The 16,316-nt window shown below is 47.3% G+C and overlaps 1 protein-coding gene across 1 annotated transcript in view; it reads left to right on the forward strand.

The window, feature by feature from the left end:
• Positions 1 to 16,316, forward strand: part of LOC135889206 (fasciculation and elongation protein zeta-1-like) — a 32,631-nt gene that overhangs the window by 9,993 nt on the left and 6,322 nt on the right. The window contains exons 4-5 of the mRNA XM_065417041.1: positions 1,500 to 1,771; positions 10,703 to 10,783. Coding sequence (XP_065273113.1) covers positions 1,500 to 1,771; positions 10,703 to 10,783 — 353 coding nt within the window. The remainder of the gene's footprint in view (positions 1 to 1,499; positions 1,772 to 10,702; positions 10,784 to 16,316) is intronic.

Consider the following 16,316-nt stretch of genomic DNA (forward strand, 5'->3'; position numbering starts at 1 on the left):
CTATCTGCCAGCGGCACCTTTTAAACCAATTCAGGGCTTTTGATCTTTTAGGGTCTCAGCCTGGACAAACCAAAACCTGGTAACTTTTCTGGCACCTGGAAGTATCATCTCCCAGTAATAGCCACAATATTCTCTAAGCTCTGTTGTTGATTTACCTTTACTGGGCTCTTTAACAACCCCCCTTCTGAGCTACCTGTGCATCCAGATGAGGTAATACCACACTTATTTACAAAGAATAATGCAATTAGTGCCTAGTTTGCCAACCAGGCTCAGTTCCTCCTTCTGCCTGATGTGGAGCAAGGACATGAATGTAGGTTTTACCCCTTCTGGAAGAATGCCCTAACCACCAGATGTGGGGTATTCTGTTGGAGCTCTTACCCTGTATATAAACAATTACATAGGCACTGAGGCAGGGCGACTGTACCGTGAATCTCCCAGATGATTTCCCTAATCACTGGGCAGTAGAGTCATTCTCCCTCTGTTGATCTTGTCCAATCAGGGGCGGCTCCAGGCACCAGCGAAGGAAGCATTCTGTCCATTCTTGGGGCGGGGGGCGGCACAGTCCGGGCAGCTTTTTTTTTGCTTGGGGCGGCAAAAATGGTAGAGACGGCCCTGTGTCCAATGTATAATTATTTTTACCCAGTGGAACAGCTTCCTCAGGAGAGACTGAGAGTGCCCCCCTGTAGAATTCCATGTAGCCCAGTAGTTAGGGCACTTTCCCAAGAATGGGGGACACCCAAGTGCAAATACCTTTCCCCCATGTGGCAGAGAGGGGAAATTGAATATGAGTCTCCCAAATCCTGGGTGAATGCAGTAATCACTGATCTAAAGATCATAAGGATGGCGCCACCTCCTCCTCTGGTGGCCATTTTATGTGATTAAGTGGGCTCTGAGAACTCCGACCAAATTGGGCCCCTCAGGAAAGATAGGTGCGGGAACACCTAGATAGGTGCGGGAACATTGGGGCTTAGGCACGAGATAAGTATGAAGGTGCCTAGACTGTGCATGCTTCCGGGTAGGGTTTTATGGACCTACGGATTTTAGGTGCCTACAGAGTTAGGAGGCAGCTGAGTGGGGGTTTGAGGATCTCAGTGGCACCTAAATGTTGGACTTATGTGACAAATAAGCACCTCGCCCAAAACGTTTCCTACTTCACCACCAACTCCATTTCCTGCAGTACCCTGGCTTTTCATTGAAGGTCTGAGCAGGACCAACCCTCCTTAGTTTGGTGCTACCTCAGCCTAATGAAATTTGGCTGAAGTCATTCTTCTGGAAACTGGCAGGTTTTATAGTCGTATAAAGTGATGTACTTAATTTAGCAGTTTTGTACCAATGAACATGAATCATAATTTAAGCAGCCAGGCTTAAAAGTGCCATGTCTCTGTGGCACTGGTTGAGCTTTTCTGACATGCCACTCACAAGACACAAAATCTCTGCCCAATATTACCCATTTGCCTCCAGTATTTTTAAATGAATGTGTACCTCTTCTGATTGTGAAGGTTTGGAACAGATGTCAGTGTCTGAGTTGGCCGAGCTGCTGGATCACGTGGAGGGTGCCATCCGTGACTACTCAGAAGAGCTGGTGCAGCAGCTGGCTCATCGAGATGAGCTGGAGTTCGAGAAAGAGGTGAAGAACTCCTTCATCACAGTGCTGATTGAGGTCCAGAACAAGCAAAAAGAGCACAGAGAGCTGATGAAAAGGAGGAGGAAAGAGAAAGGACTGAGTCTGCAGAGCAGCCGAATAGAAAGGGGCCCCCAAATGCCTCTCAAGGTATGTGAGAAATCCCCATATGCAGTGAGACATTGCAAAGAGTAGATAGGGGTGATCATAGCCATTCTGGAGAGCAGGGGAAGCTATCTCTTTAAAGAGAGAGGTATGAAATGGGCGCTCATAATAATCGGTAGTAATCTTCAGATTATTTAATTTAGATAAATGTATCAATTTAAAGTAAAAGCAGCCTTCCCCCTAGAAGAATGGAGTCTGGAACAGCAAGCAACTCAGCCTTAATAGTCCCTATTAAAATCATTTCCACACTGCTGGTTTCCATGCATGAGAACTTTTCACACTTTCACAGAGACTCTACTGATTTATATTTACAGGTAACCAAAGCTACTTAGTCAGAATAACTGCGGCTAAAAAAATATGCTGATCTCAAAGAAATCATGACAGAACAAGGAGCAATGGCCTCAAGTTGCAGTGGGGGAGGTCTAGGTTGGATATTAGGAAACACTATTTCACTAGGAGGGTGGTGAAGCACTGGAATGCGTTACCTAGGGAGGTGGTGGAGTCTCCTTCCTTGGAGGTTTTTAAGGCCCGGCTTGACAAAGCCCTGGCTGGGATGATTTAGTTGGGAATTGGTCCTGCTTTGAGCAGGGGGTTGGACTAGATGACCTCCTGAGGTCCCTTCCAACCCTGATATTCTGTGATTCTATGATTCTATGAGAATTCACACCCAGTGTTTTCCAAATGTCTAAAAACTTGCATTAATACCACTGCTTCTCAGGCCTGGTCTACACTACAAAGTTAAGTTGACATAAGTCACCTTTCGTTGATTTGTTTGTGCATGTGTCTACACTCAAATTTGTGTCCCGCCGACATAAGCACCCAGGAAAACCACCCCCCCAAACAGAAATGAGTCATTGTTGATGGACTGTGATCAATGCAGTGTGAGTCTAGACACTGTGTGACCTATGTCAGCTGTAACAGACCTCCAGCAGCTGTCCCACAATGCCCAACACTGACCACTCTGGTCACAATTGTAAACTCCACGGCCCAGGGGTCACAGAGACTGGAAGCCCCCTCCCGCCCTTAAAAACACCCTGTGTATTTCTGAAAGACTGATTGCCCAGCTTGGCAAGCACACCTAGCAGCTCTCCCTTGTTGTGTGCAGCTGCCCAACCAACCATTCCGGCTACACGCTCCAGACGTACTCCTGCCTGCAGTAGACAGGAGGTATTGAATCAACTGGGCCTGTGGGGAGAAGAAGCACAGCTAAGGAGTAGTCGTAGAAACATGGACATCTATGAACAGTTTGCACAGGGGATGTGGGCAAAAGGGCTGTAACAGAGATCAGCAGCCGTGCCATGTGGAAATTAAGGAATTGAGGGGGCCATACCACAACACTCAATTTGGTGCTGAGCCACAGACCTGCCACTTTTATGACAAGCTGCATGCCATACTTGCCAGAGACCCCACCAGCACCCAGCAGCCCACTGCAGATACCTCGGTGGAGCCCAACACACAGAACTCTGCTGTGAACAGCAACGAGGAGGAGAAAGGACACATGGTGGGAGGGTCCAGCTACGCTGCAATCCAGGACCTGTTTAAGACTCCACCGCAGTCTAGCTGGTCTCACCAGCCAAGCACGGATGAGTCCGATCTGGGGGAAGGAAACTCGGGTAAGTGTGTGCATGCATTTTCCCTTACACTGTTTAAATGTAAAGATGGGCCTGGGCCATCCTAAGTTACCAAAGACATATGTATCAACTTTTCATTGTCTTATACATATGAGAAAAAGTGGCAGTACAGGTAGATATCTGCTCATTCCCAGTGCGGGGTGTGCAAAGCAATTTATTGATGCACATAGGAATGTCCCTTCTGTCTTCCTGAGAGATTTCGATGACACTTTCATGGACATACTCTGCAGTCCTCTCCCACAGGTTTCTAGGGAGGGCTGCCTTCTTTCTTCCTTCATGGTAGGACATTTTCCCACACTACTCTGCAATAAGTTCAGCTGACACCATTGCAGTAAACTAGTGGCATATTGGCCCAGGTGGCTTCAGGACGCCAACAGCAGCTGTGTTCTCTGTGCCTTTGTTACCCTCAGGAGTGTGATTTCAGTAAAAATCACCCCAGCTTGTGGAAAACAGTGCCAATTTTCAGTGCCAATGCCCTATATTTATACCCATAAAAATAGAGACCAAATTGTTTCAGCAACTGAAAATGTTAATGCCCCCCCCCATGTGACCACTCATAGATGATACTCACTATGGCTGGGATGGAGAGCTGTGCTATGCAGAGGCGCTCCACAGCTGAAGTGTCAAGAAGCACATCTTATTAACGTTTCTTATGGGAATGAGGGAAGGCAATTGTTGTTGTGACTGTAAATACAATGATACATGTCTGTTTTATCTATAGCTGCTGCTGTTGAGGTCTTGAGGGGTACCCTCTTCATACTCACGGAACACATGACTCTGATGTGAAGGAGAAAGAAGAGGAGATCCTACAAGCCAGTGCTGAACTGGAACGCAGACAAAGGGCCTGGCTGGCCAATGGCAGAAGGCATGGAGAGGGATAGAAAGAACATGGGGAAATGGAGAAAGACCCAAGAATCTCATCAGGAAAAGGAGAGGGAGATGCACCAGGACATAATGGGGCTTCTCAGGTAGCAAACACATATGCTGCAAACTCTAGTTGACCTAAAGGTCCAACAATCATGGATTTGCCACCCTTTGCAGTCCCTGGAGACGTCCATAGTGGCATCTTCCTACACCCCGCAACAATCCACTTGGCACCATGGGTCACATACATACCCCACCACTCCACGCTAGCAGACAGTAAGGACAACTGCAACTTCACATACAGCATTGACCTACAAGAGGCATGGCTGCTGTATGTGTAGCTAAAATGGACTGCATTTGTGCACTGAAATGACACCTAGCAGCTGCCTTTCTAAATCTTTGCTGCCTTTTTAAATTTAAAGTTCTGTTCAGTTAATTTATGTTTGAAATTTGTATTGTGTTGTCCTGTTTTAGCTGCACATTTTTTCACTGCTTTCACCAGTCAATAAAATTCTATTTTTGAAGACAAATTCATCTTTACAAGTTCATCACACCTATTGCAGAATGTATAGAAGTACTCAAAGCATCCAGTACTTGTGGTTGGGAAAGAATGTCCCTTTTTGCAGCTTTCTGAATGGTCCTGGGTTCTTAAAGATGACAGCATCATGCACCTTCCCTGACCAGCTCACACTAATATTGGTGAAGCATCCCTGGAGATCCACCAAGTCTTGCATAACCATAGAAAAGTAGCCCTTTCTGTTGATGTATGCTATAAGGAAGGTGGTCTGGTGCCAAAACAGGGATATGTGTGCTGTCTATTGCTCCACCACAGTTCAGGAACCGCACTGTTGCAAATCAGTCCACTATGTTCTGCGCATTGCTGAGGCTATGTCTACACTACACAGCTTTTAGTGACATGACTGTGTCACCAAAGCTGTGCCGCTAAAAGTCATGCAGTGTAGCTGCTGTTTGTCGGCTCTCCTGCCGACAAAAAACTTCTACCCCCCAGTGAGTGGCATTCGCATTGTCGGCAGGAGAGCGCTCCTGCCGACAACGCGCTGTTCACACTGGCACTTGCCACAGCAAAACTTTTGTCTTTCGGGGCAGGGGGTTTAACACCTCTAAAAGACAAACGTTTTGGCATTCAATTGCCAGTGTAGACATGGCCTGAGAGTTGCAGTCCTACATAGCAGGACATGATTAATGGCCCTACCCAACTGCATGACAGCTCCCCCCACTGTGGATTTTCCAACTCCAGAATGATTTCCCTCTGACAGTTAGCAATCCGGCATTGCAAGCTTCTAGAGCAGAGGTGGGCAAACTACGGCCCGTGGACTACATCTGGCCCGTGGGACCATCCTGCCCAGGCCTTGAGTTCCCGGCCGGGGAGGCTAGCCCCCAGCCCCTCCCCTGATGTCCCCTCTCCTGCGCAGCCTCAGCTTGCCATGCTGCCAGCGCTCTGTACGGCGGTGTGGCTGGCTCCAGCCAGGCGGTGGGGCTGAGAGCTCCTCCTGCTCTGAGCGGCATGGTAAAGGGGTGGGGAGCGGGGGGGTTGGATAAAGGGCAGGAGGTCCCGGGGGAAGTCAGGGGACAGGGAGCAGGGGGCAGAGGTTATGGGGGTGGTGGTCAGGGGATGAGGAAAAGGGGGCACTTGGATAGGTGTGGGAGTTCCGGGGGGGCCTGTCAGGGGGTGGGGGTGTGGATAGGAGTTGGGGCAGTCAGGGGACAGGGAGAAGGGGGCGTTAGAAAGGGGGAGGGTTCCCGGGTGGCGGTTGGGGCAGGGGGTCCCTGGAGGGGGCGGTCAGGGGACAAGGAGTGGGGGTATTGGATGGGTTGGGGGTTCTGAGGGGGGCAGTCAGGAGGTGGGAAGTGGGAGGGGGTGGATAGGGGGCGGGGTCCAGGCTGTTTGGGGAGGCACAGCCTTCCCTACCTGGCCCTCCATACAGTTTTGCAACCCCGATGTAGCCCTCGGGCCAAAAAGTTTGCCCACCCCTGTTCAAGAGTGTGATCACCACTTGCTTCTCAACTGTCAACACAGTTCTCATTCTGGTGTCTATGTGCTGGAGGGCTGCGGCGAGCTCAGGCACAGATCCTGGAATGTGGCTTTTTGCATCTGAAAGTTCTGACTGCTCATCATCCCAAACCTGCATTATGAGGTGATACCACCAGTTAGTGCTTGTTTCTCAGGCCCAGAAGTATTGCTCCACTGTGTGAAGCTGCTCTGTGAATGCCACTAAGAACCTTGAATTGTTTTTCGCTGTGTCCTTTAGCAATCTGTCCTTGAAGAAATCATCATGCCCTCCACTGTTGTAGTGTTTCCTGATAATACTGGAGAATCATGTGTCCTGTATTTGCAACACTCATGAGAATAGTTCAGAGCTGTGTCGGGTCCATGCTTCTGTCAAAGATGGTGGACACTGAACAGTGCTATGCAGGCTTGTGGGATCTTAACAAAGGTGTAAAAATCATGGGAAAGAGATAGCATTATGCAATGGGAAAAGTTGCATGATGGGAGCTTGACCCCAATTTCCCAGAGTTACCTGTGTAACTCATTTTACCCCACAACACAGTGCAAAAACTTCCCAGAAGGCATTGTGCTGGATGGTGGCATGTGGCTGTCACATTGTGGGGTGCAATCCAGACCAGCTTGGTTGTCAGCACCTGCTTTATAATCCTCAGTGCCTTGTAAAATGCTCTGCTGCTGTAGCTTCCAGGCAGCATACAAACATGCACTGAGTGTCTGTGTGTGATAAGCCTCTCTGGACCAACAACTCTGACTCCAGTAGCCTGCTTCTTGCACCACAGCAACACTCTGGCCTCCACCAGCCTTGGTTTCACCTGGCAAGATGACCCCAACATGACTCACTCTGGATTTCCCCCCAAACCATGTGATCTGCAATGTCCAGCCCTTTGCTGGACCATTCAGAGGGATAATATGGTTCGTTTGCTCCTCTAAAGAGACAAACTGCATAGCTTACCACTTTAACTGGAGTTAATAATCACTTCAGTTCAAATGGCACTGGATTGATTTAGATTAAAAGTAAAACAAAAGGAAATAGGATTTCACGTGAGATCAAGTATAAAGACTAGACTTATAAATGGTACAAGCAAATCAAAGTGAAAAACGCTTTCTAGATATTAAGATTTAAGAATGCTACAGTCCTGGTTCAAGATAAGATTCTTCCCAAACCACTTCCCAGCAAGGTGGAAGGATATTCCTCCCCCTTTGTCAGGATTTTCTATAAAAGTCCAAAAAATAAAAAAATAAAATTAAAATTAATGGAGATATCCTATCTCCTAGAACTGGAAGGGACCTTGAAAGGTCATCGAGTCCAGCCCCCTGCCTTCACTAGCAGGACCAAGTACTGATTTTGCCCTAGATCCCTAAGTGGCCCCCTCAAGGATTGAACTCACAACCCTGAGCTATCCCTCCCCTGAGTTCTCTGTCCCTTTGTCTTCTTAGGTGAATGATAACTTGGGGTTCTTTGTACCTGTCTTTTATAATCCAGTGAACCTTTGAAATGGATTCTTCTGAAGGTTACCCCCAAAGTAAAGATCATTCAAGCTTTGCAGAAGGTGGCATGGAGTCTGCTGATGAAGGAGATTCCATGCTGGCTTCTTCCCCCATCGGTGTTTGCTAAAGTGCAAATCAATGTCCACTTGACATGTGATTGCCAATTGATTCTGTGACACCTGGCTGGAGGCGTTGGTCTGTCCTTTTTCTGAGAGAAACTTGTTTATCCAATTCCCCAGACTTGTCTGGTAAACAGAGTTTAGTTCCACATTCCTTCATATTGGTATGGTCCATTTGGGCATTTACCATACATACACCATGCAAGAATATTAATAATCAGTGTGTTATTGCTTTATATTGATATTTTACATGCTATCTTTTGACAGATTATGGCATTAGTGAATTGGGGTACACTGAACAGGCCAGATGATCTGAAACTCACTAACAGATACCAGTGACCCCGGCCCTCTTGCACTGGGATGCTGTTAGGGTCACACTGGCATACTGGGGTACCTACTCATGGTGCACTGCCCTTTGCATGGATATAAATACTCCTAGAGAGCATGTGACGTGCCAGTGCAGGCAGCCAAGTATGTACAAGCACAAGCAATATGCTAACTGTGGCAGCTGTACACTGACATAACTTGCATCAACCAAAGTTTGTCGTGCAGACAATGCTCAGTCCTTTTTTGAACTCTGCTAGTATTTTGATGTCAGTGATATCTTGTGGCAATGTATTCCACAGGTTAATTGTGCATTGTGTAAAAATATATTTCATAGATTCCAAAGCCAGAAGGGACCATTGTGATTATCTAGTCTAACACAGACAGACTAGTTATCATCTAGTATAACACAGGCCGTAGAACTTCCCCAAAATAATTCCTAGAGCAGCTTTTAGAAAAACATCCAAATTTGATTTAAAAGTTGTTCATAGTGGAAAATCTAGTATGCCTCTTGGTAAATTGTTCCAGTGGTTAATAATCCTCACTGTTAAAAATGTACACATTATTTCCAGTTTGAATTTGTCTAGCTTCAGCTTCCAACCTTTGGATTGTGTTTCCTTTTACAAGTTTTAAATTTGTCACCTTTAAGATTCATTCTTGTGTCCCATTGTTCTTGCATCATGGGAAATAGAAGTGCCCAATCTGCCTTCCTTGGACCATTCATAGATTTGTAAAGCTTTATTGTATCCCCTCTTACTCATCTCTTCTCTAAAGCAAACAGGGCTGGAATCACAGAAGAAGTTAGGCATTGTAATGCTGAGCATCACAGCACCTAACTTTTAGGTGACTCCAAAATCACTGTGATTCACAAAGCCTGAGTTGTCAGCCTAGGCTTCTATACTATACAATGAATTGGAAGAGATTATGCAGTAATTCACAAAGGTCAGCATCCTAGATGGCTTCCCACCTAAGCTAGCCGATGGGAGATGCTGATCAGAGGAGTGTGTGCTCATGGAGATAAGCACCTAAGTTGAGGCTAATCTAGGTGTCTATCTGTGCTCGCGATTCTCAGCTATGAAACCACCTGGAGTTAGGTACCTATGCCATTTTAGCAAGTGGAGGACGAGGTGGTGCTGCCCACTTTATAACTTAGAGCTAGGGTGACCAGATCACAGGGATGAAATATCGGGACGCGGGGGGGCGGAGCAACAACAACAACAAAAAACGGCGGCGGAGCAACAACAAAAAAAAGCAGTTTCGCAGGGGCCGGGGGCATTAGCAGGCCCCAGCCGCGCCACCGGATCGCACACAGCATCCCGGCCATGCGCGCTGCCTTCCCCGTGGAGCCTTCCGCCCCCCGGGCCGCCCCGGGCACATGCGGCACGTCCCACCACCGGCGGGGAGCCCCGCGCCTCTCCCGCTCGGCTGCGCTCCAGCGGCTCCTTCCCGGCAGGGCAAGCTGCTGGAGCACAGCCGAGCGGGAGAGGTGCGGGGCTCCCCGGCAGCGGCGGGGAAGTTTATCGGTTCGGGGGACCCCGGCCGGCTCCTCGCCCCTGTCCGCTGGCTGCCCCACCTGGGACAAGTCTCACCCCCGCAGCCCCTCTCTGCCGCGTGTCTCCGGCGTGCGGCCCACGCCCCCGGGCCACGCCGCCCACCCGGGCCCTGCCCGCTCCGCGCTGCCCCCTGACCCACCGCGCTGCCCCGTGGGCTGCAGGGCTGGAGCAGCCTCCGCGCTGCACTGCAGCGCTCCCGGCCCCGGCCCCCGGCCGGCCATGGCCCGTGTGCCTAGGCTGCTGCACAGGGGTGTCTCCTCCCCAGGCCCGGCTCGGGATCCAATGGGGCAGTGAGGGGGCAGGGCTGGGGGCGGGGATTTGGGGAGGGATCCAATGGGGGAAGGAGGGGGTGGAGTCAGGGTGGGGGGGGTGAGAGCGGAGGGCAAAATTGTTTGTTTGTCCGGTCAGGACGCGGGACAAACAAGCAAATATCGGGACAGTCCCGATAAAATCGGGATGTCTGGTCACCCTACTTAGAGCCCAGGGGCTGGAGCACTCAGCCGGGATGTGGGAGATGCAGGTTCAGTTGCCTGTGTGTGTCTACAAAGTTGTTCTCACCCTCTATCCCCTTCTCTCTCTGGCCCAGGGGATCACATCTTCTTAGGAAGGACATTGAAAAACCGATAAACATAAAAAGAAGGGAAGGTAAAATGACATATTAGTTGGATGATGAGACACAAGGAGTTGATGGATGGTGCTAAAGCCACAATGTTCTAACCTAGCCACTTCTCAGACTATGCTGCAAAGAACAGCATTCTGTTACTGAGAAGAAAAAAACTGATCTTTTAGTGAGGGCATTCATTAGAAATGATAAAATGTTAAAATGTTGTAAACACTGCATGCCACACTAGGCAGTACCTCTGCCTGCTCTTCTAGCACTGCGTAAATCAGATGTTTTCTCTTCTATGCAGCGATTCAGTATGGAAGGAATCTCTAATATCTTGCAGACTGGTATTCGGCAGACATTTGGGAACTCAGCAACTGATAAACAGGTGTGTGTAAAGTCCTCTGCATAGATCAGATACTCACAGGAGTGGATGCATGTCATTTCTTCTGATAAACAAAAACATTTCTACTATTTAATTTGAAGAAGAAAGCTAGGTTTTGAACAGAGTCAGCTGATATTAAACCAATTGATTTACAAATATTTTTGCAAATAAAAGTGCTGAGTTTGGTTTGTGATGACTTTTGGGCTCATGGTTTCCATTTTTCATGAGTATTCAGGCACTGCTGGGTATTTTAGAAATTGTGTGCAAATCCTAAATTTTTCAGACAATTTAGTATGAAGGACTGCTCGTCTGAAAAGTCATGTCAGAAAATTTGTGATTCATTATTCACTAGGCACTAGTCATTCTTCTTTTTAAAAAGTTTCACTCATCCAAACAGGAAGCAGAAACAATACTGTGTGATTTAGATGACCAACCACATAAAACAAAGGGCAAATAGTTGAAATGAACAGTTTGTGATTAGTCAATAGTCTGAAAATAATTCATCCGCAGGATTTGGTGAATGCTTATGAATAATGACCTTTTTAAAGAAGGATTCAGTAACCAAAAATGGAGCTACATCATGGCCAATATTATCTGTATGGGGTAATTCAAACTGCTCTGTCTGGAATTCTGAAAGAAATCAGAGTGTGAGGAAAAGACATTTGGAATAAAGAAACTGCACACTGCTCATCTGAGGTCTCACTCCTGTTTGCTGTGCTCCTTGGCTCAGCCCTTCATTTCAACATTAGAAGATTTGCATTGCTTTCCTGTCTCTCTCCAGTGCTTAGTGAACTGACTCAGACTATGTCCTCCATTATGAGCACATTTTAGTTCTGAAATAATCTAAACCATCAAAAACTATAGTGGTTCTTATTTCCTAAATCCTCTGTGATCTCTTCAAGAGCTCCTTATGCTATGATATTACAGTATGTCTCCTTCCAGCCTCCAGAGAAGTTATCCAGAAAATTAGTACACCTTTAGGCTGGTTTAAGTCTTCTGTGGCTCTCTTGTGGGGCCCCAGGAGCCTCCAGGCTGGTGTTAGGGGTTGAAGATCTCTGATAGCATATGTTGGATGGATCTGTGCTGCCTGGGGAGGGTTTCACAAGGGTTAGATCCAGTGAAAGGACACAAGAACTCCAGCAGATGGCCCTAGCCAAGCTTGTGGTCCATATGGTACCCAATGTATCCACCACATTTCAGGGTGTGCTTATTGGCATCTACCCTGGAGTGCCAGATCCCATTCCCTCCAATGACATGCTATGGGGTACTTTCTGAATAAGAATCCTTGTGGAGGTTTCTTCATAAAACATTCCCTCCTGCCACTTTTCACATTGGAGGAGACAGTTTTTCCCAGAGTTTGACCCAAAATGAGGTGTGATTCCACATGAGTCCTGCTCATTCACTGTGCACCATTCACCCTGCATATGGAAAGAGGCAGGAGTGAGGCAGAAATAATAGTGCATGATCATGTGATTAATGACCGTGTCATAAAGATGCATGCACACTAGGGGGCAGGGTTAAGATTATGGCCTTTCCTAACTTGTGAGTACTTCACTCAGTAACAATGACTGGGTTTTTACCATTGTTTTTCTAAATTAATTCCCTAGATGGTTAAAAGAAAAATTACTTAAAAATAAATTCCATAATGTGGAACTATTTGTTAAACAAAAGGGGCCTGCTATGTAGGATGAAATTAATTCAAACAGTGTAAAGCCTGAGCGTCTGGACCATCCCAGTCCTCTCTTGATGTAAATCAACAAAATAAGAGTTAGATTGTGAATTTACCATAGTTGTTGATTAGCCTGGCTCGCTGTTGTTACGGCTGCTAAATTACTTTACAGTCCTTGAGCTGAAGGTGATGCAATACCATTCTACAACCCAAAATGTTTTGTTCAACATCTTCATTAATGATCTGGATGATGGGATGGATTGCACCCTCAGCAAGTTCGCGGATGACACTAAGCTGGGAGGAGAGATAGATATGCTGGAGAGTAGGGATAGGGTCCAGAGTGACCTAGACAAATTGGAGGATTGGGCCAAAAGAAATCTGATGAGGTTCAACAAGGACAAGTGCAGAGTCCTGCACTTAGGATGGAAGAATCCCATGCACTGCTACAGGCTGTGGACTGACTGACTAAGCGGCAGTTCTGCAGAAAAGGACCTGGGGATTACACTGGATGAGAGCTGGATATGTGTCAGCAGTGTGCCTTTGTTGCTAAGAAGGCTAACAGCATATTGGGCTGTATTAGTCGGAGCGTTGCGACCAGACCGAGGGAAGTGATTATTTCCCTCTGTTCGGCACTGGTGAGGCCACACCTGGAGTATTGCATCCAATTTTGGGCCCCCCACTACAAAAAGGATGTGGACAAATTGGAGAGAGTCCAGCGGAGGGCAACGAAAATGATTAGGGAGCTGGGGCACATGACTTATGAGGAGAGGTTGAGGAAACTGGGCTTATTTAGTCTGCAGAAGAGAAGAGTGAGGGGGGATTTGATAGCAGCCTTCAACTACCTGAAGGGGGGTTCCAAAGAGGATGGAGCTCGGCTGTTCTCAGTGGCAGCAGCTGACAGAACAAAGAGCAATGGTCTCAAGTTGCAGTGGGGGAGGTCTAGGTTGGATATTAGGAAAAACTATTTCACTAGGAGGGTGGTGAAGCACTGGAATGGGGGGTTACCTAGGGAGGTGGTGGACTCTCCATCCTTAGTGTTTTTAAGGCCTGTCTTGACAAAGCCCTGTCTGGGATGATTTAGTTGGTGTTGGTCCTGCTTTGAGCAGGGGGTTGGACTAGATGACCTCTTGAGGTCTCTTCCATCCCTAATCTTCTATGATTCTATGGTGTCCTTCACATGTATGGGCCTGGACCTTCCTGTTGGGTTCTAGCCTATGTGCAACAGGGCATTCCCAGTGGGGGCCTAGTGCATGTGGGCCTGGGGGGGTTTAGTGGAACCTGAAGCCTGTGTGGGACAGGCATTCCAATGGGTTCCTAGTGTGTGGGGGTCTGGGCCTTGCAGTGGCGTCTAACGTGCCACATAACAGTCCAGTGGAAATGGATGTGTGACAGGGCATCCCAGTGGGACATTAGTGTGTATGGGATAAGACATTCCAGTGGGGTCCTAGCATGCGTGGGACAGGGCATTGCAGCCTGTCCCCTTAGTGTTAGTGGGACAGAGCTTTCTATTGGGATTCAAGTGTGTGTGTAGTGGGGTGTTCTATTGAGTCCTACTGTCCTAGCATGTGTGACAAAGGGTATCTAATGGGACAATAGCATGTATGGGATAGGGTGTTACAGTAGGTCCCTAGCATGAGTGGGTTCATAGAGTGTGTGGGACAGGGCATTCCAGTGGGGTCCTAGAGTGTGTGGGACAGGGCATTCCAGTGGGGTCCTAGAGTGTGTAAGAAAGGGTGTTCCAGTGGAGTTCAAATTACGAATTTGACATACATTATTTTCAATTTTTGGCATCCCAGAGGAGTTTTGACATTTTTGAGTGGGGCACCTTGGCCTTTCTTTTCCCCTCCCCCTCCTTTGTTTTTCTTTTCTATCCTTTTTTTTCTTTGCAGAATACAAAATGAAATCTGATAGAAAAAATTCTGTGTTACAAGATTTTTCTAAGCTGGTTAATCACTCAAAAGTCAGGAAATGCAAAAGTTAAGACTATACACACAACCATAACCTGGTCTTATGCATATGCCTTATGATACATAATATGTTCACAGCCATAACTAGTTAGATTATCACACACTGTTTCTCAAATAATACACTATTTTATATTCCCTGCAAAACCATATTAAAGAACATCAAGACTGCTAACTCTGCATTGTGATATAGACTTTCTTGACAGGTTACTATTTCCCAGAACCCCTCATTCAGGGTGAAATTCACCCCTGTGCAAAGGGTCAACACAAGATCTACGCGCCATATAAGTCCCATTTTACACCCTATTTTGTTCAGACAATTTAGAATCATAGAATCATAGAATATCATGGTTGAAAGGGACCTCAGGAGGTCATCTAATCCAACCCCCTGCTCAAAGCAGGACCAATCCCCAACTAAATCATCCCAGCCAGGGCTTTGTCAAGCCTGACCTTAAAAACCTCTAAGGAAGGAGATTCCACCACCTCCCTAGGTAACCCATTCCAGTGCTTCACCACCCTCCTTGTGAAAAAGTTTTTCCTAATATCCAACCTAAACCTCCCCCACTGCAACTTGAGACCATTACTCCTTGTTCTGTCATCTGCTACCACTGAGAACAGTCTAGAGCCATCCTCTTTGGAACCCCCTTTCAGGTAGTTGAAAGCAGCTATCAAATCCCCCTTCATTCTTCTCTTCTGCAGACTAAACAATCCCAGTTCCTTCAGCCTCTCCTCATAAATCATGTACTCCAGCCCCCTAATAATTTTTGTTGCCCTCTGCTGGACTCTTTCCAGTTTTTCCATATCCTTCTTGTAGTGTGGGGCCCAAAACTAGCCTCACCAATGTCGAATAGAGGGGAATGATCACGTCCCTCGATCTGCTGGCAATGCACCTACTTATATAGCCCAAAATGCCGTTAGCCTTCTTGGCAACAAGGGCACACTGTAGACTCCTATCCAGTTTCTCGTTCACTGTAACCCCTAGGTCCTTTTCTGCAGAACTGCTGCCTAGCCATTCAGTCCCTAGTCTGTAGCAGTGCATGGGATTCTTCCATCCTAAGTGCAGAACTCTGCACTTCTCCTTGTTGAACCTCGTCAGATTTCTTTTGGCCCAATCCTCTAATTTATCTACGTCCCTCTGTATCCTATCCCTACCCTCCAGCATATCTACCACTCCTCCCAGTTTAGTGTCATCTGCAAACTTGCTGAGGGTGCAGTCCACGCCATCCTCCAAATCATTAATGAAGATATTGAACAAAACCGGCCCCAGGACCAACCCTTGGGGCACTCTGTTTGATACCAGCTGCCAACTAGACATGGAGCCATTGATCACTACCCGTTGAGCCCAACGATCTAGCCAGCTTTCTATCCACCTTATAGTCCATTCATCCAGCCCATACTTCTTTAACTTGCCAGCAAAAATACTGTGGGAGACAGTATCAAAAGCTTTGCTAAAGTCAAGGAATAACACGTCTACTGCTTTCCCCTCATCCACAGAGCCAGTTATCTCGTCATAGAAGGCAATTAGGTTAGTCAGGCATGACTGCCCTTGGTGAATCCATGCTGACTGTTCCTGATCACTTTCCTCTCCTCTAAGTGCTTCAGAACTGATTCCTTGAGGACCTGCTCCATGATTTTTCCAGGGACTGAGGTGAGGCTGACAGGCCTATAGTTCCCCGGATCCTCCTTCTTCCCTTTTTTAAAGGTGGGCACTATATTTGGCTTTTCCCAATCATCTGGGACATCCCCTGATTGCCATGAGTTTTCAAAGATAATGGCCAATGGCTCTGCAATCACATCAGCCAACTCCCTCAGCTTCCTTGGATGCATTGCATCCGGCCCAATGGACTTGTGCATGTCCAGCTGTTCTAAATAGTCCTTAACCTGTTCTTTCACCTCTGAGGGC

This window comes from Emys orbicularis, chromosome 15 (assembly GCF_028017835.1).
Source record: "Emys orbicularis isolate rEmyOrb1 chromosome 15, rEmyOrb1.hap1, whole genome shotgun sequence".
Lineage (NCBI taxonomy): Eukaryota > Metazoa > Chordata > Testudines > Emydidae > Emys > Emys orbicularis.